The 16,880-nt window shown below is 66.1% G+C and overlaps 4 protein-coding genes across 12 annotated transcripts in view; 3 read left to right on the plus strand and 1 right to left on the minus strand.

Moving 5' to 3' along the window:
- Window positions 1-4,265, plus strand: part of ATP6V0A1 (ATPase H+ transporting V0 subunit a1) — a 30,538-nt gene extending 26,273 nt beyond the window's left edge. For all 7 annotated transcript variants that reach the window (XM_080565290.1, XM_080565291.1, XM_080565286.1 and 4 more), the window contains one exon: window positions 2,353-4,265. In XM_080565290.1, the coding sequence (XP_080421416.1) occupies window positions 2,353-2,446 (94 nt within the window). In that variant the 3' untranslated portion in view covers window positions 2,447-4,265. The remainder of the gene's footprint in view (window positions 1-2,352) is intronic.
- Window positions 4,266-5,342: 1,077 nt separating this feature from the next.
- Window positions 5,343-9,418, minus strand: LOC308181729 (serine/threonine-protein kinase 17A-like). 2 transcript variants are annotated; one of them, XM_080565295.1, is made up of 7 exons: window positions 8,890-9,418; window positions 7,206-7,418; window positions 6,833-6,977; window positions 6,626-6,752; window positions 6,497-6,545; window positions 6,107-6,286; window positions 5,343-6,024 (listed from the first exon to the last, which is right to left on the minus strand). In XM_080565295.1, the coding sequence occupies exons 1-7, from the start codon at window positions 8,982-8,984 to the stop codon at window positions 5,772-5,774; spliced, it is 1,062 nt and encodes a 353-aa protein (XP_080421421.1). In that variant the 5' UTR covers window positions 8,985-9,418; the 3' UTR covers window positions 5,343-5,771. The 2 variants fall into 2 exon arrangements, with proteins under 2 accessions (XP_080421421.1, XP_080421420.1); XM_080565294.1 differs by lacking the exon at window positions 8,890-9,418 and adding an exon at window positions 7,828-8,628.
- A 68-nt stretch (window positions 9,419-9,486) lies between these two features.
- NAGLU (N-acetyl-alpha-glucosaminidase) lies at window positions 9,487-14,181 on the plus strand. The gene is made up of 6 exons (XM_080565285.1): window positions 9,487-10,208; window positions 11,049-11,196; window positions 11,283-11,429; window positions 11,578-11,663; window positions 11,837-12,093; window positions 12,219-14,181. The coding sequence occupies exons 1-6, from the start codon at window positions 9,502-9,504 to the stop codon at window positions 13,433-13,435; spliced, it is 2,562 nt and encodes an 853-aa protein (XP_080421411.1). The 5' UTR covers window positions 9,487-9,501; the 3' UTR covers window positions 13,436-14,181.
- Window positions 14,182-14,561: 380 nt separating this feature from the next.
- Window positions 14,562-16,495, plus strand: HSD17B1 (hydroxysteroid 17-beta dehydrogenase 1). Of its 2 annotated transcripts, XM_080565296.1 has the most exons (6): window positions 14,562-14,689; window positions 14,803-14,964; window positions 15,211-15,390; window positions 15,456-15,549; window positions 15,648-15,831; window positions 16,247-16,495. In XM_080565296.1, exons 1-6 carry the CDS (start codon window positions 14,572-14,574, stop codon window positions 16,415-16,417), a joined length of 909 nt encoding a protein of 302 aa, XP_080421422.1. In that variant the 5' UTR covers window positions 14,562-14,571; the 3' UTR covers window positions 16,418-16,495. The 2 variants fall into 2 exon arrangements, with proteins under 2 accessions (XP_080421422.1, XP_080421423.1); XM_080565297.1 differs by lacking the exon at window positions 15,211-15,390.
- Window positions 16,496-16,880: the final 385 nt, after the last annotated feature.

Consider the following 16,880-nt stretch of genomic DNA (forward strand, 5'->3'; position numbering starts at 1 on the left):
ACGGCGTTAGGTGCAGCTGCAGGTGGGGAGCTCGCACAAAGCCCGCTTTGTTCCAAAGGCTGTGGGGCCGCGCGGCGACACCAAAATAGGTTTCAAACACGAGCGTGGTCAGCCTCAAACAACCGTGCGGAGTAAGTAAAAAGCAGCGGTTCTGTGGTGCCTCGCAGACGGCTGTTCTCAGCTGTAAACTGAGAAGAGAGGCAGGCCCTGCCCTGCCCTGCCCTGGCATTGCTCGTGGCCTGCAGCCAGCGAGGGGGAGTGCTGCTCTCTGAGAGGCGTGGGCGTGCTGGGGCTGCATCCCACTTGCAATCCAGCCAGCGGACGGGGGAGTAGTAAAGCCCAGCTCCCCACCCACTTGCCAGAAATGTATTTATTTTCCTTCACAAAGGTCATAAGCCAGGGTATGTCTTTTAGCGTGACCGTAACAGCAGAGTACTGCTCTAAAAGGCCATCTGCTCTAAGTGTAGGATGGAATGATCCCACAGCATGCGAAACTGCTGTCCTTTTGGGGAAAGGGAGGCTACAGCAACCTACACGAACACCCTGCTCGCTTCGTACCGCAAGGTGCGCCGTAGGCTACCCTCGGAGCCGCTGCCAGCTCGGGCATCGACGCGCTCCTTAAGGGTATAAATACCAAGCAGGAATTTGCACTTGAGCTAACTGCAAGTTAGGTTTCCTGTTCAACAGGTGCCTCTGCAGTTGCTTCCCGATGGGACGGTGAGCGGCCTGGTTTTCCAAACACTTTGGTTATTCTGTGACCAGCGGGTTGGAAAATCCCTGCAACTTCAGTCCGGCAAACGCTTAACTGTTGCTACAAAAAAAGCCGAAGAGAGGGTTTTCTTTGATGCAAACCGCCAGAAAGCTTTCTCTGGTCTGTTTATTTACTTTGCACTGCTGTCTAGTAAATTCGTCTGCAGAATTCGATCACTGAGAGGCAGTACAAAGTTTAGCAATAAAGTTAGCGGGCATGAGAGTGAGTGACCCTGGGAACAGCAATTTCTAATGTCAGAAGAGGACCTTGGGTTCTGGGCACTGCTCTGGAGACAATTGCAGGAAAAACACACAGTTGAAGCTGTGGAATTCGGTTAAACTTTTTCACTGGTTTTCTAACCTTACAACAGCCTCTCCTTGAGCTGCGGGCATCCAGTTGTGGCCAGTGGTAACCGAGTCTGTCCAAACGGAGCTTTCGGATGTCAGGGCCAGCTGGAACAGTTAATCATCGGGGTTAAAATTTCATTTACAGTGGGTTCTGTGTGAGTCAGATACCCAACCGTCTGCCTCTTATTTCCCTTTGCTTACAGAACAGTCACTTAGTCACAGGATACTTATGGAGATTATCAGGGTTCCTGAAAAACTGGAGCATGCTGGCAAGGAGCCCTTCCTCCCACACGGAAAATCCTGTTCATCCTAGGGATTCCTCTGCAGGGAACTCTCTGCTTATCAGCATGAACAGGCAGCAGAACATATCAGCAAAAAGCTCTTTTTATGAGTTTCACTCCTGAGCTCTGTTGAGAAACCACTTTTTGCCAGCTGAAATGCCATCGGCTTTGGACCTCGCCACGATTCTCAAACTTGAAAAAAAATAATAAGAGTGAGGTTTTTTTTGTACTTATTCTGAATTGTGCTAGAACAGCTGTACAATTTGCTGCCGCTTGATTCCTGCAGAGACTTAGGTTTTTTAGTGGGCCACGCAATGGAAAGTGTTGCTCATGAGGCTCCTGAAACACTGTGCTTGTTTTTATTGTGAATCATGGGATTATTTTTCTCTCTCCCTATTTAGCTGTTGCTGACCATTGGACAGTTCTCGAGAATAATTCTTTTTTTAAACGGAGTTTATTAAGGGGAAGCAGGCAAACAAGGCAAAGTTAATGTTCAGCTTCAGACAACAGGCACATCTCGAGCTCGGGAGAAGGAGTCATGTGGGCAGAAACCAAATATGCTTAAGTAAATAAACAGAAGCAGCCGATGGAGGAAGTCGGAGCCAGCACCGTGCAACTGAGCTTTGTTGTGGCGAAGATGTGAACTTTGGTAACGTGATCTTGTAGGAAACGCTGGGTGTTTTTAGGTGCTTCTAAGTGATACCACGGTTCAGGAGTTCTTATTTTTGTTGCCCTTTGTATTGCCTGTGGCGCTGGGATCAGTACCTTGACAGTTTTCCTCTGCTCTGTTCCAGAAACATCAAACAAACTGGCCTTTGTGCCAGTAGAGGTGGTACATCATAATCCTGCTTCTTCCTCTTTAAAGGCTTATTTTTATGGTCAATAAACAGCTACTTTTTCATGGGGTTCTTGCTAATCTCTAGCTCATATGAGACCTGCCATTCTAACGAGCAATCGCTCTGTTCTCTTGCAGGATTGAGTTCCAGAACAAGTTCTACACTGGCACTGGGTTCAAGTTCCTCCCCTTCTCGTTCGATACCATCCGCGAAGGGAAGTTTGATGACTAGAGATCCCTCTGCTCCAGCAGTGTTAAGCATCTGTGATCTACGGCTAGTACTGTCCCGTGTGTCTGAGTTGCATGTACTCCTCCCCTAGTGAAAATAACTTATTGCAGCAGACTTGAGTGTTACCGTGGAATTTCAAAGCCGAGAGCTTTGACGTTCCCGAGTACTGAGTGACACTGGATCAAAGAAACTGCTCCTTCCTTAAGTTTACCACTGAAGATACTAAGTGCATGAAGTGTCAGTGTGGTGTGTAGTAGTGTCCTCCTCGTGTTGTGAGCTTCCTGGCAGGCTTAGCAGGGCAGCATGAGAAAAATGCAGCTACAGCTGAGTGGGCATAAAAGCACACGGAGAAGAAAAGGCAACTTCAGCTTGCATAAAGCTTGCTGCTCAGGAAAAGAGATTTTTACAGGAAGCTTTACGTGTGGATCTACGTGTCTCTGCCTCTGATTAAATTATGAGCAATGGGCAGTTCAGGGTGTGCTTCTCCTACCTCCAGTGCTTCCACACGTGCAATGTTGCAAAAACAACCTCGTACCCTTTGCTGAGATTCAGCTCTTCTCTGAACTCTGGACAAGGCTTGAGGTGCTGGGATGAAGGGGCACGGCTCAAGGGGCCTCAGCTAAGTGTAGGGTGGTTCTCTGTGCCCCCTAGGGATGGGGAAACACCTGGCCTTTGCCTGGCTTGTCCTTGAGGGAGAAAAAACAAAAAAAAAAGCTGGTTCCTCTCCTTCAGGGAGAGGAGATGCTCCTTTAAACTGAGCTCAAATATCCCAGGCAAAGCTCCGTGGCTCGTTCTGCTGCTCCTTTCTGGAGTCTGGTGAGCACGGGGGCTTTGCTGCCGTGCTGCTGCTAGCCCAGACCTGTGAGCAGGTGCCTCGGGGCCAGCCCGCACAGATCAGCCTAAAAACATGACTGGAAAGATGGACAGAGAGAGAGGTGGGGTGGTTTTTGGACAGACGTGGGGTATGTTGGGAAGTGCTCTGGTGTTTCTTACACTTGTGGCACGTGTCCCCATTGTGCGGGGCTGCCGCTGCACCTTGTGGACGTGGTCCAGCTGTACTCGGATACCGCCAAGTACCGGTTGGGATGTCTTGGTTTTCTCATTTAAAAACAAAGCCCTGGGGCTGCAAAGCCCTCGGAGGTCCTGGCACATCCAGCTAACGCCTTGCGCACGTGACAGCAGCGGGAGCAGCTTTTGCAGAAGCAGAGGTACCGCTGCCTACGCCGTCGTGGCAATGGTACGCTCATGGTCTAAGAGGGCCTTCGAGGGAGAAGAGAGGCTGGGTCTTCCCCAAAGGGTCTTCCTAAAAAAGTCTCCATGGCAATGGAGTCTCTGCCATAATTCCCCACTGCAGCCGTTGCTTTTTCTCCTGTGCAAGATGAGGGATTTCTTGCCTTCCTCACCGTGATGTAGCTGTAGGAGCAGTGAGGTGTGTGTGTGTGTCTCGGTGTTGTGTGTAAACTCGTTTTTAATCGTCACAGTGGATCTGGAGTATTTATGTATGGACGGATCAGAACAGTAACCAGAATCATCGTACCCTGGATCTGGAGAAGAAAGGCCACGCAGCGCAGGGCTGTTGAAAACGATGGGGGAAAGGGGAAAAGTGTGTGCGCACTTGGTGCAGGTGGGGTCACGCGTGCGTGCGGAGCTGCGCTTCGTCACCTTCTGGGCCACTGCTGTGTTTACAGGCAGACGTTGCTGTATGTTTACAAGGGTGTTTGCAGAAAGCCAAAATCAAAATGCAGCTGGAGCAGCGACAGCCGTCCTGCCCAGGTGGAATGTGTTGCCGATGGTCACTATAAATTAAACTAACTGCACTACCTCTGGTGTGGCCTCTCCTTGTTTCCTCCCCCTGGTGCTGGGGAGGCTTTGGGGGAGAGCGGGGCCCTTAAACCTTCCTGCTCTGGGTTTTTCTGTCACCTTGGCGGCCGCTAGGAAGAGAGGGGATGAGAGAGCAGGCCTGTAAAATGAGAGCAGCGTGCCTGTGCCTCGGCTGGAATGTCTCCGTGCTTTTCAAGCCCTGGTGCCCAGCCTGAACCGAGGCCAGCTGGGGCACAGCAGGGCTGCCTCGGCTGCTCCCCGCCCCGCTAAATCCCTGCTAACTCGCTGAAACAAGCATGGATGCAGGAATTACAAACTAAACCTCGATTAAACCCGGTTTTTGCGGATGCCCTTCCAATGGGGCTGAGGCAAACACGCTCTGCTCCAGGACAGAGCCCCCCGGGCCGTGTTTACTCAGGCCTTTCCTGCAGGCTTGGAGCTGCCTGCGGGTTTTTTTTTTCCAAATGCGCAGGAGGAGCGGAAGGGAGGTTGCCGTGGGGTTTTGGGTTGATTGTGTTTCCGAAGCTGCTGCAGCTTGCTGTGCTTCCCGTCTCCTAATGTCTCGGGGATCGGGGAGGGCGAGGAGCGGGGTTGGGCAGCCTGAATTTGGCCGTGTCCCTGGAGCTGGCGGCTGCCTGCCCCATGCAGGGAGGGGGTTCCCCCGCTGCTCGGGGTGCCAGCTGTGTCCAGGGGCTGCTCTCCCCTTTCACCCCTTCCCCTGCTGCCTCGCACCGCTCCCAGAGCGAGCTCCTCGCCTGCAATCCAAATCCGTCTTCTCCCCGACCCCCGGGGCCGGCCGAAGCCTCCCCCGCCCCGGGCAGGGCAGCGGGGCAGGCCCCGGTCCCCCGCCCGGTGGCCCCGGGGCTCGGGGGGGGAGCTCGGGCCGCTTCCCCCGCCCGCTGCCCGGTCTCGCAGTGCCCTCTTCAGGCCGGAGCTGCCCCTGCTCGGGGGCTCCCGCTGCACGGCTGCCCCCCAGCCCCGCTCGGTGCCGGTCCCGGTGCCCCGGTGCCGGTGCCCCGCTCCCGGCCCGGTACCGCCGCAGCCCGGCTCAGCTCCCGGGCGTGGAGCCGGCGGGGTAGAAAACGTCACCTTTATTTATGAGAACCAGAACAATGCGGGCACCGCGGCCAGCCCCGGCGCTCCCACGGCTGCAGGCGAAGCCCCGGGAGCTCCCCCGGTCCTGGTCCCGGTCCCGGGACCCCCCCCCACCCCCCCGCAGCCCCCGGGCGCCGGGGCTGGGCAGGCCCCCGGTGCCTCCCCCGTGGCTGTGCCCAGCAGCGCAGCAAGCAAAGCCCCGAGCCCCCCGCCCCGAGCCCCCTCCTCGGGGCCATCCTATGGCAAAGCTGCTCCAAGCAGCTGCAGGCCGAGCACCCCGGTGCTGAGCCCCCCCGGGCCTCCTCCGGTTTGGGGCTACCGGCACTGCCCTCACCGGGACTCCGGTTCCCAGCCAAGCCCCGCTGGCCGTACCCAACGTCCGAGCTGCTGCTGCCCGGTGGCACGGCCGCGCTCAGCTCAGCACCTCCCGGGCCACTTCCCGGGGGGCCAGCACCGGTTTCCCCCCCGGCTCAGCCTCCCCGGGCTGCGGGCAGGGGCAGCGCAGCGTGCAGGAGGCCACCAGCACCAGCTCCTCGTCTCCTTCGGGGCCAACCGGGGGCTCCGCGTCCTCCTCCGCCTGCTCCGACGCTGCCAGCCCGATGGCCGCGTCCGGCCCCGGGGCCAACCAGGGGTGCTGGAGGCACTGCTGGGCCTGCGCCCGCTCCCTGCGGGCAGAGGGGGGACGGTCACCGCGGCCCCACGGCTCCCCCAGCCCCGTGGCTCCGGCCGTGATGCCCGGGCGGGTACCTGGGGTCCCGGATGAGCAGCGAGCGGAGGAAGTCGACGGCCAGCGGGGAGATGCCCTGGAAGAGCTCGGCCGGGTACCGCACGTTCACCTGGGCGATGTTGAGGAACGTCTCCTGCTTGCTGTCCCCCAGGAAGGGCGACTCGCCCGTCAGCATGACGTAGGTCAGCACCCCCACGCTCCTGCGGAGAGCGGGCGCTGAGCCGGGGGGGCACGGCTGCAGCCTGAACCTCACGGGGACCCGGGGACGTGCTGGTTTGGGACCGCGGGGACGTCACCAGCACGATGCGGCTTCCCCCAAGCCATCCCCAAGAGCTCAGCCCAGCTCCCACGGAGGACGCAGGCGACCGCGGCGCTTCCCAGCAGGGTCGGGGTGCGCGGATGCCCCTTACCACATGTCGGTGGCCGTGCTGATGGGCTCGTAGCTGAGGACCTCTGGAGCTGCAGGGAGCAAGGGGGGAGCTCAGAGGGGCCCAGGGCAGCAGAGCCCGGTGCAGGATTAGCCCCCCCGTGGCGCTTACCCACGTACTCCGGCGTGCCCAGGATCTCCCGCACCTCCTGCACCGCATCCACCCGCCGCGAGAGCCCGAAGTCCACGATGCGGATGTCACCCGGGGGGCTGCTGCGGGTCAGCAGGATGTTCTGGGGCTGACGGGCAGGGGACGGCATCAGCGTGGTCCTGCTTCCACCCCAGCCCCTGCCCGCAGCCCCCAGCCCCGGGCCGGTACCTTGAGGTCGAGGTGGACGACGCCGTGCCGGTGCAGGAAGGCCACGCCGCTCAGGATCTGCCGCAGCAGGCGCACGACGTCCTTCTCGGTGAAGGCTTCGTCCTCCTCGGCCACGCACTGGTGGAAGATCTCCCCGCCGGCGGCGCTGGGAGCGGAGCCACGTGGTGAGGGGCCGGCGGAGCGGGCAAGGACCCCACGCAGCCACCGGTGGGGGCACGGCCCCGGGGACGAGCCCGGTGCAAAGCCCCGGGATGCCGTGCGAGGCAGCCAAGCGCGGCTCTGCGGGCAGGATGTGGCCGGGGCTCGGCGGCTGGGGCCGGGTGAGAAGCGGGGCTGGAAGCATTTCCCAGGCGAGCGCCGGCTCCGGACTCACCACTCGAGCACCAGGACGATCTCGCGGGGCGTCTCGTAGACGGCGTGCAGGCCGATGACGTGGGGGCTGGCGGCCGCCATCTCCAGCACCGCGACCTCGTGGAGGATGTCGGGCCGGCAGTCCTCGCCCTGCCGCCGCTTCCGCAGGAACTTGGCGGCGAACTCTCTGCCCGTCGCCTTCTCCACGCACTTCTTCACCACCGCAAACTTGCCCCTGCGCAGGGAGGGCCATCAGTGGGGCACCCCGGGGATGGGGGCGAGCAGGGACCCCCGGGCCCTGGGTCCAGCATCACTGCTCGGGGCAATGGAGCGGGGCATCACATCCGAAAATCAGAGGCTGCGCCCCACGGGGACCCCGCTGCCCACGCAGGACCCGGTGCTGCGGGAGGGCCATCAGCCCACGAGCCACCCCATGCCCCGTAGGGCCCCTCCAGTGGTTCAGAGGTGCCAGTCCTCGCAGCCACAAGTGTCACGAGCCAGCAGGCCTCAGCTGCGGGGCCGCCTGGGAGGCTCGGCCTCCCTCTCTGCCACCGGAAAGCACAGACCCGGCTCCCTCAGCCCGGCAGAAACCACACGGTGCTGCTGAGCGAGGCGCTGCGGGGCCCCCAGCCCCTGCCTCTCACCTGCCACAGGAAGCGCAGGCGTACCCAAAATGGCAATTCCGCAGCTGCTGGCCCCAAAATTTCGGCATCGGTGCGAGCAGCGCGGAGGCCTCCGGGGCTTTGGGGAGGGCACGGTGTGCAGGGGTGCGTGGAAGCACGCTGCCGGTCGCAGCTCGAGCACGCGGCGCTGCCAGGAGCAGGGCACCGGGCAGGAGAGGACCCAGCTGGCTGCGGGTCCCTGGGGGGCACTGGGGAACCCCAGGACCCCCGCTGCGGGCAGAGCCCCGGCACCCTCGGTGCCCAAAGTTGTAGGGCTGGGACCTGTCCCCGTCCCCAGAGAAATGGGGAACCGGGGGTGGATTCTCAGAAGAGCAGAGGCGATGCCGGCCCGAGGCCCCGCAGGTGGTGACGACACCGCAGGCTCTTGGCAAACGCTTCCTGCGCTGGTGGGAACCGCTGCGGCCACCCGGGGGGGTGCCAGCCAAGGGGTCCCCCCTGCTATGTGCCCCTCCGGCAGCCTCCGGGCTGGTTCTCAGCCCTTCCACCGGCGGGGCTGGGGCTGAGCGAGGTGCCCAGGAGGGTGCGGGGGGGCAGGACGCACGGGGTGCCGGGCCCTTTGCTGCCCCTTTGCAGGCCGGACCCCCCCTGCCCCAAAGCCTGGGCACCCAGCGCGGGTGCGGGGAGGGTCCCGGGGCTGCCCCTCGGCCCCAGCTGAGCCCCGAGCCCAGCTCCTGCCCGTCCGGGCTGCCAGGACCCTGCAGCGTCCCTGGTGCATCTGAGCCGCCCGCACCCCGCTGTGCCCCCCCCGCACCCTTGCTGCAACTCTGCTGTGCCCCCCCCCACACCCGTGCTGCGTCCCCCCTGCATTTGTGCCCCCTACATCCCCCCTGCATCTGACCCCCCCAGCACCCTGCTGCGTCCCTGCTACACCCCTGCTGCACCTGCGCTGCTCCCCCCTGCACCCTGCTGCTCCCCCCAGCACCCCCCAGCCCCCCCAGCCCCCACACCCCCCGCACCCCCCCCAGCACCCCCCGCACCCCTACCCGTGCCCCCACACCCCGGTGCGCCCCCACCCGCTCCTACCTGCCCAGCTCCCCGCCCAGCAGCGCGAAGCCCTCTCCGAAGGGCTCGGTGCGGATCGGGCTCCGGGGCCCGGCCAGCATCCCCGGGCGGCTCATCCTGCCCCGGGAACGGCACGGCCGCTGCGCCCGGGCCCGCGGCTCCCGGCGCAACGGGGGGGGGGGGGGGGAAGCGCAGCCGGAGCGCGCTCCCTCCTCCCCCGGGGGGGCGGCCCCGCGGCCGGGCCCTCCCCCGCCCCGCCGCGGGTCCCGGGGTCCCGGAGCAGCGCCCGGCCGGGGAGCCGCGGGGACCGGGGGGGCTCCGCGGGGAGAAGCGGGGGACGAGCGGGGATGACCGGGACCGGGACCGGGACCGTGCCGGTTCCGCCTCTCCCGGGAGTGCCCAGCCCCGGGGGTGCCCGCGGGGCGCCCGCACCACGACCACGACCACGGCCCCGGCCCCACCGGGTACCGGGTACCGGGCGGGGCAGGGCGGAGCGGGGCCGGTGCGGGCACCCAGCGCCGGTACCGGCACCGGGGAGGATGCTCGGGCCCCGCCCACTGCCGCGACCACGCCCCCTTTAATGACCACGCCCCCTTTAATGACCACGCCCCCTTTAATGACCACGCCCCCTTCATGACCACGCCCGGTGCCGCGACCACACCCACTGCCACGCCCGCGCCCATTGCAATGACCGCCCTCGCCGCCGTGACCACGCCCACCGCCGTGACCACGCCCGCTCGTGACCACGCCCACTCCCGCGACCACGCCCACCGCCGCTGCCACATCCCATACGCGGACCACGCCCTCTCCCGTGGCCACGCCCTCAGCCTCGACCCCGCCCACCTCCCCGGCCCCACCCCGGCCCCCCTTCTCTCCGATTGGCCGCGCCGCGGCCCCGCCCCTCATCCGGCGGCGCGGATTGGCGGAGCGGGACGTCGCTCAGGGCCAGGCAGCGCGGCCATGGCGGGGCCGCTGCGGGTGGCGGCGCTGGCGGCGCTGCTGGCGGCGGTGCGGGCCCCGGTACCGGAGCGGCGGCAGGAGGCGGCGGTGCGGGCCCTGGCTCGGCGCCTCCTCGGCCCCCGGGCCGCCGCCGCCGTGGCGCTGTCGGTGGACGGGACGCTGGCGGCGGGCGGCCCCGACGCGTACCGGCTGCTGTCGCCTCCCGGTGCCGCCGTGGCCGTGGCCGTGACCGGTTCCAGCGGCGTGGCGGCCGCCGCCGGGCTGTACCGCTACCTGCGGGACTTCTGCGGCTGCCACCTCTCGTGGGCCGGGGCGCAGCTCCGCCTGCCCGAGCCCCTGCCGCGGGTACCGGCCGAGATCCGCGTCGCCACCCCCAACCGGTACCGGGGCCGCGCACCGGGACGGGGCGGGACGGGAGGGCACGGGACGGGGGTAGCGGTGTGCCTGGGTCCCGGGGGGTGGCGGTGTGGGGGGTACGGGGGGGCTCCGTTACTGCACCAGGCGCCCTGGTGCTGCCGGTGCACGGGGCTCCCGGGGCTCCGTTGCTGCCCTGGGTGCTGAAGGTGCAGGGGGGACACCGGGGGCTCCGTTAACGCACTGGGTGCTGGGGGCTCCGTTAGTGCACCGGGCTCCCCGGTGCTGCTGGTGTGTGGGAGTTACTGGGGGCTCCGTTAATGCACCGGGTGCTGGGGGCTCCGTTAGTGCACCGGGCTCCCCGGTGCTGCCGGTATCTGGGGGCACCGGGGGCTCCGTTAATGCACCGGGCTCCCTGATGCTACCGGTTCATGGGGCTCCCAGGGGGCTCTGATACTGCCCTGGGTGCTGAAGGTGCAGGGGGGCACCGGGAGCTCCGTTAATGCACCAGGTCTCCCAAATGCTACCGGTGCACGGGGCTCCGTTAACGCACCGAGTGCTGCCGGTGTGTGGGAGCCTTGGGGACCCCATTAACGCACCGGTCCCCTGGGCGTGGGAGCACCCTGGGGGCTCTGTTCCTGTCCCGGCTCCCCCCGGTGCTGCTGACGTCCGTACGGGGGGGCTCCGCTGGTGCCGTTCGTGCCACGGGCCAGCCCGTCCGTGCCAGCTCGGGCACGGAGCCGGGCACCGCTCACACCTCGTTAGCCCGGGACAAAAGGCTCTCGCCCTTACGTAACGGGGGAGGCAGCGGGGGGCCGGGGCCCCCCCCTCCGTCCTTCTGTCAGCACCCCTTCGTTCTGCCCCAGGTACCGCTACTACCAGAACGTCTGCACCCACAGCTACTCCTACGCCTGGTGGGACTGGGCGCGCTGGGAGCGGGAGATCGACTGGATGGCGCTGAGCGGCATCAACCTGGCGCTGGCCTTCGTGGGGCAGGAGTTCGTCTGGCAGCGGGTGGAGTATCCCCCGGGGCCGGGGGGCTGCAACGGGGCCGTGGTGGGCGTCGGGCAGGGGGGAGCTGACGGCCGGGCTGCCCGCAGGTCTACCTGTCCCTGGGTCTGAACCAGTCGGAGATCGACGCCTACTTCACGGGGCCGGCGTTCCTGGCGTGGAACCGCCTGGGGAACCTCCACGGCTGGGCAGGGCCGCTGCCGCGCGCCTGGCACCTCAAGCAGCTCTACCTGCAGGTACCGGAGGGGGGATCTCATCCTGCTCCGCCGTGCTGGGGTGGCGCTGGGTGCGGGCTTCTTTCCCCCGGTGCCCAGAAACTCCCCCGTAGGGCCCGGGGCTCCTCTCCCGTCGCTCGTCTTCCTCCCTCCTCTTCCTCTCTCCCAGTACAGGATCGTGGAGAGGATGCGCTCGCTGGGGATGATCACGGTGCTGCCGGCCTTCGCGGGCCACGTGCCGCAGGGGGTTCTCCGGTACGTGCGGCTGCGCTCGCAGACCCCAAGGGTCCTTGAGCTCCCTGCCCAGCGGGTCCTGGCTCCGGGTCCCACCTTCGGGCAGCACCGGGCACCCCTGGGGGCTCCCGCGCAGCGTGCCCAGTGTGTGCTCCCATCCTGCTTCTGATCCCCGTCCCTGCCCTCCGGCTCAGGGTCTTCCCGCGTGTGAACGCCACTCGCCTCGGGGGCTGGAGCCACTTTGATTGCACCTACTCCTGCACCTACCTGCTGGACCCCGAGGACCCCATGTTCCAGGTGATCGGCACCCTCTTCCTGAAGGAGCTGATCAGGGAGTTCGGCACCGACCACATCTACAGCGCCGACACCTTCAACGAGATGAGCCCGCTGTCCTCCGACCCCGCGTATCTCTCGAGGGTCAGCAACGCCGTCTTCAGGTCGATGACGGGAGGTGGGTCTGGGCCGGGGCCGCGTGGGGGGCACTGAGCTTGGGCAGACCCCCGAAGCCCTCCGTAAGAGGGTGGCAGTGGGGTCTGGGGGTGCTCCCCATGCCTCACCCCGTGTCTCCGTCCCCAGCCGACCCCGAGGCGCTGTGGCTGATGCAGGGCTGGCTCTTCCAGCACCAGCCGGACTTCTGGCAGCCGGCGCAGGTGCGGGCGCTGCTGCACGGCGTGCCCCTGGGCAGGATGATCGTCCTCGACCTCTTTGCCGAGTCCAAGCCCGTCTACCCGTGGACGGAGTCCTTCTACGGGCAGCCCTTCATCTGGTGCATGCTGCACAACTTCGGCGGCAACCACGGCCTCTTCGGCACCGTGGAGACCATCAACCGCGGCCTCTTCGAGGCTCGCCGCTTCCCCAACTCCACCATGGTGGGCACGGGGCTGGCGCCCGAGGGCATCGAGCAGAACGACGTGGTGTACGAGCTGATGAACGAGCTGGGCTGGCGCCACGAGCCCCTCGACCTCCCCGCCTGGGTGTCCCGCTACGCCCAGCGCCGCTACGGCGCCCCCAACGCCGCCGCCGCCTCCGCCTGGCGCCTGCTCCTCCGCAGCGCCTACAACTGCACGGGCGTCTGCGTCAACCACAACCGCAGCCCGCTGGTGCGCCGCCCGTCCCTGCACATGGACGCGCGGCTCTGGTACAACGCCAGCGACGTCTACGAGGCTTGGAGGCTGCTGCTGAGCGCCGGCGCCGCGCTGGGCTCCAGCCTCACCTACCGCTACGACCTGGTGGACGTCACGCGCCAGGCGGTGCAGCAGCTGGTGGGCGACTACTACCTGAGCATCCGCGGCGCCTTCCAGAGCCGAGCGCTGCCGGAGCTGCTGACGGCCGGCGGCGTGCTGGTGTACGACCTGCTGCCCGAGCTCGACAGCCTCCTCTCCAGCCACGGCCTCTTCCTCCTGGGCCGCTGGCTGGAGAGCGCCCGCGCCGCGGCCACGAGCGACCGGGAGGCCGAGCTGTACGAGATGAACGCCCGCAACCAGGTGACGCTCTGGGGGCCGAGCGGGAACATCCTGGATTACGCCAACAAGCAGCTGGGGGGGCTGGTGCTGGATTATTACGGCGTGCGCTGGAGCCTCTTCGTCTCTCTCCTGGTGGAGAGCCTCAACTCGGGCAGCCCCTTCCACCAGGACCAGTTCAACCAGGCTGTCTTCCAGGTGGAGAGGGGCTTCATCTACAACAAGAAGCGTTACCCTACGACGCCCGTCGGCGACACGCTGGAGATCTCCAGGAAGCTTTTCCTCAAATACTACCCCGGGGCCATGAAGCGGAGCCGGGCTGGGCCAGCGTGATTTGGGGCCGTGCCTCTCGGAGCCTCCCCCAGGAGGAGGGCAGAGACCCCGCATCCTCGCACGTCGAGGCTCCCGCAGCTCCTCGCCTGATCGCCGTGTCCCTCCCTGATCGCCGAGTCCCGGTGGTGCTGGAATGAAGGCGCAGAGCCCCGCTGGGACCAGGCTGTGTACTTTGTGGGGGCAGGATGAGCCCCGGAGGGGGCTGGCGGCCAGCTGTGGGGCAGGCTGTGCTCCGGGGCCGGTGCTGGGCTGTGCTGCAGGGACCGGTGCTGCGCCGTGCTCAGCCCTGACAGCCCCCCCGGCTGCCCCACGCCCGCCCCACTGGAGCTGAGCCGCCCCACGGCACGGAGCAAGGAGACAGCGCTCTCTGCTGCCCCGCTGGCCACTCGGTGGGACCTGGGATGGTGCAGAGGGACAGAGGACAAACGGACACAGGGGCTGGCATTTCCCCCCCCAGGACAAGCACCTGGCCAAGCAGCAGGGAGCCAGCCTTGCCCTATGATTTGTGCCCCCTGGCTGCCCTCCTGGTGGGGTGGCCAGCTGCCCAGCTTGGTTCCTGTGGCACTGAAGGAGCCTTGGCAGTTTTCTGCGGTGATGCTGGGGCTGGGCTCCTCAGGCCGGGCTTTTTCTGTGCCTTTTCCTCTCCTCGATGGGGCTCGGGCCGAGGCTGCGTGGCCCTGGGTCTCTCTGGCCGCAGGCAGGGTGGGGGCTCCAGCCTGCAGAGCTATTAAAGGCTTGGACACTGAGTGCTGTCAGGCTCCTCCGCTTCTCCCCAGCGTGCAATCTGTTTGAAATTTGGCAAGGGAGCAGCTCGCTGCTGAGATTTTTTTCCCCTGAGGGGGAAGAAAGCGCGGCCAGCTGTGGGGCTGCTGCTCGGGGCTGTCCCCGGCTGGTGTGGAGCTCGGGGGCTGCCTTCCCCTGGTGCCCCCGCACCTCCTCCCCAGGGTGGGATCCTGGCTCCGCCGCGGGGTCTTTATCTCGGCAGCTGCACCAGCATCAAGGCAGAGGGAGGCAGGTGGAGGGGCCTTGAGATAAGCGGGCAGACAAAACACGGAGGGAAAGAGGGAGGGAGGGGGCCCTTGCCCAGCCCTTTTAAACAGCGCAGCCCCCCCGGGCCCGGCACTGCCGCGGTGCCCATGGAGCAAAGCGCGGTGCCCACGGAGCAAACCGCGGTGCTGATCACCGGCTGCTCCTCGGGCATCGGGCTGGGGCTGGCCGCCCGCCTGGCAGCCGATCCTGCTCGCAGGTTCAAAGGTAAAGGGGCGATGCTGCGCCGCGGGGATCCCGGCACGGCGGGGGGCCCGGCACCAAGGGGTTCTCCCCCCGCTGGTCCCTGCGCTGCCCCGCGGCCCCGCTCTCTCCCCCAGTGTTCGCCACCATGCGCGACCTGGCCAAGGGCGAGCGGCTGCGGGAGCGGCTGGGGGGCGGCTGCCCCGAAACGCTGGAGCTGCTGCAGCTGGACGTCACCGACCCGCGCTCGCTGGCCGCCGCCGCGCGCCGGGTGCTGGGGCAGCGGCTGGACGTGCTGGGTACGGTTCTCCCTGCCCCCCCCGCCCCGGGGGGCTCCCCGGGGATCAGCCGGGACCGGGTGCCAAATAATAGGATGAGCCAAGGCGGTCCCGCGTGGGGCTGGGGGGCGCTGCAGCCCTAAGGATGGGGTGGGATGGGTTTTGGGGTGCAGGGAGGAGGAGTGGGGTTTGGTCCCCGTGTCCCCATCCCCAATCCACCGGCCTGGTGCTGAGGGTGCCCAGCTCACGGGGGCCGTGCCCCGGCAGTGTGCAACGCGGGGGTGGGCCTGATGGGCCCCCTGGAGACGTGCTCCGAGCAGGCCATGAGGACGGTGTTCGAGGTGAACCTCTTCGGGGCCATCCGCACCATCCAGGCCTTCCTGCCCGCCATGAAGCGCCGCAGGGCCGGCAGGATCCTCGTCACCGGCAGCGTCGGGGGGCTGCAAGGTGGGTGCTGCCTGAGGGGGGCTCGGGGGGGGGAGCCTGGCTCTCAAAACACCGCTCTGCCTCAGGGGTGCCCTTCAATTCCATCTACTGCGCCAGCAAATTCGCCGTGGAGGGGCTGTGCGAGAGCCTGGCCGTCGTCCTGCGGCCCTTCAACATCCAGTGAGTGGCGGCGGCGGCGCGGGGAAGGGGCGCGAAGCCTGCGGCCGGAGGGGCTCAGGGCTGACGGCCCCCCCCCGTGGGGCTGCTCCTTCCCGCAGCGTGACGCTGGTGGAGTGCGGGCCGGTCCGCACGGGCTTCCTGCAGAACCTGCAGCGCGCCGACCCCGAGGGCAGCGAGCTGCGGGGGCTGGACGCCGACACGCAGCGCCTCTACTGCCGCTACCTGCGGCACTGCCGCGGCCTCTTCCGCGACGCGGCCCAGGAGGTGGAGGAGGTGCTGCAGGTAGGGTGGGGATGGGGATGGGGATGGGATGGGGATGGGATGGGGTTGGGGATGGGATGGGGATGGGGATGGGGATGGGATGGGATGGGGATGGGGATGGGGATGGGGATGGGGATGGGGATGGGATGGGATGGGGATGGGGATGGGGATGGGATGGGGATGGGGATGGGATGGGACGGGGATGGGGATGGGGATGGGGATGGGGATGGGGATGGGATGGGACGGGGTTGGGGATGGGGATGGGGATGGGATGGGACGGGGTTGGGGATGGGGATGGGGTTGGGATGGGATGGGATGGGATGGGATGGGATGGGATGGGATGGGATGGGATGGGATGGGATGGGATGGGATGGGATGGGATGGGATGGGATGGGATGGGGGCTCGGGGCCGGGACTGAGCCCTCCGCGGTGCCAGGTGTTCCTGGATGCCATCGGCACCCCCTGCCCGCCCCTGCGCTGCATCACCACCCAGCTCTTCACCCCGCTGGCGCGCCTGAAGCTGGCCAGCCCCGACGGCTCCGACTACGTGCGGGCCATGCACGACTTCGTCTTCGGCCCCGATGAAGACAGCGGGGACCAGCCCTGAGCACCGGCACCCGGAGAGCACCGGTGGCAGGGGATGGGTCCCCCGGTGCCGGCAATAAACCCCCGCTGCTGCCGCGCAGCTCCGGCTCCGTCCCTGCTGTTTGTGGGGCAGGGCAGCACCGGCAGGGGGCAAGGATGGGGGGGTGGGGGGGTGGGGGGTGGGCATCGCCAGCACTGGGTGGCTGGTACTGGGGCTCCAGTGGGGGGGGGGGTGGCTCGAGTGGGGGGTATGGGGGATCAAGGGGGTGATAATGGGGCTGGGTGGGCAGCCGGTACTGGGGCTGGGAAGCCGGTACTGGGGCTGGGTGGGCAGCTGGTACTGGGACTGGGAAGCCGGTACTGGGACTGGGCAGCCAGTACTGGGACTGGGCAGCCGGTACTGGGACTGGGAAGCCGGTACTGGGACTGGGAAGCCGGTACTGGGACTGGGCAGCCGGTACTGGGACTGGGAAGCCAGTACTGGG

This window comes from Anser brachyrhynchus, assembly GCF_964034855.1.
Source record: "Anser brachyrhynchus genome assembly, chromosome: 22".
NCBI classification, from domain to species: Eukaryota; Metazoa; Chordata; class Aves; order Anseriformes; family Anatidae; genus Anser; species Anser brachyrhynchus.

Bases quoted from the DNA above. Each gene is read 5' to 3' on its own strand.
- LOC308181729 (XM_080565295.1), bottom strand. From the start codon at position 8,984: ATGAGCCGCCCGGGGATGCTGGCCGGGCCCCGGAGCCCGATCCGCACC. The intron at 7,419-8,889 runs GTAGGAGCGGGT...CTCCCTGCGCAG, and splicing joins CTGGGCGGGGAGCTGGGCAG to GGGCAAGTTTGCGGTGGTGA. The intron at 6,287-6,496 runs GTAAGGGGCATC...CGCTCTCCGCAG, and splicing joins AGCACGGCCACCGACATGTG to GAGCGTGGGGGTGCTGACCT.
- NAGLU (XM_080565285.1), top strand. From the start codon at position 9,502: ATGACCACGCCCGGTGCCGCGACCACACCCACTGCCACGCCCGCGCCC. The intron at 11,430-11,577 runs GTACCGGAGGGG...CCTCTCTCCCAG, and splicing joins TCAAGCAGCTCTACCTGCAG to TACAGGATCGTGGAGAGGAT. The intron at 11,664-11,836 runs GTACGTGCGGCT...CCTCCGGCTCAG, and splicing joins GTGCCGCAGGGGGTTCTCCG to GGTCTTCCCGCGTGTGAACG.
- HSD17B1 (XM_080565296.1), top strand. From the start codon at position 14,572: ATGGAGCAAAGCGCGGTGCCCACGGAGCAAACCGCGGTGCTGATCACC. The intron at 15,391-15,455 runs GTGGGTGCTGCC...GCTCTGCCTCAG, and splicing joins CAGCGTCGGGGGGCTGCAAG to GGGTGCCCTTCAATTCCATC. The intron at 15,832-16,246 runs GTAGGGTGGGGA...CCGCGGTGCCAG, and splicing joins AGGTGGAGGAGGTGCTGCAG to GTGTTCCTGGATGCCATCGG.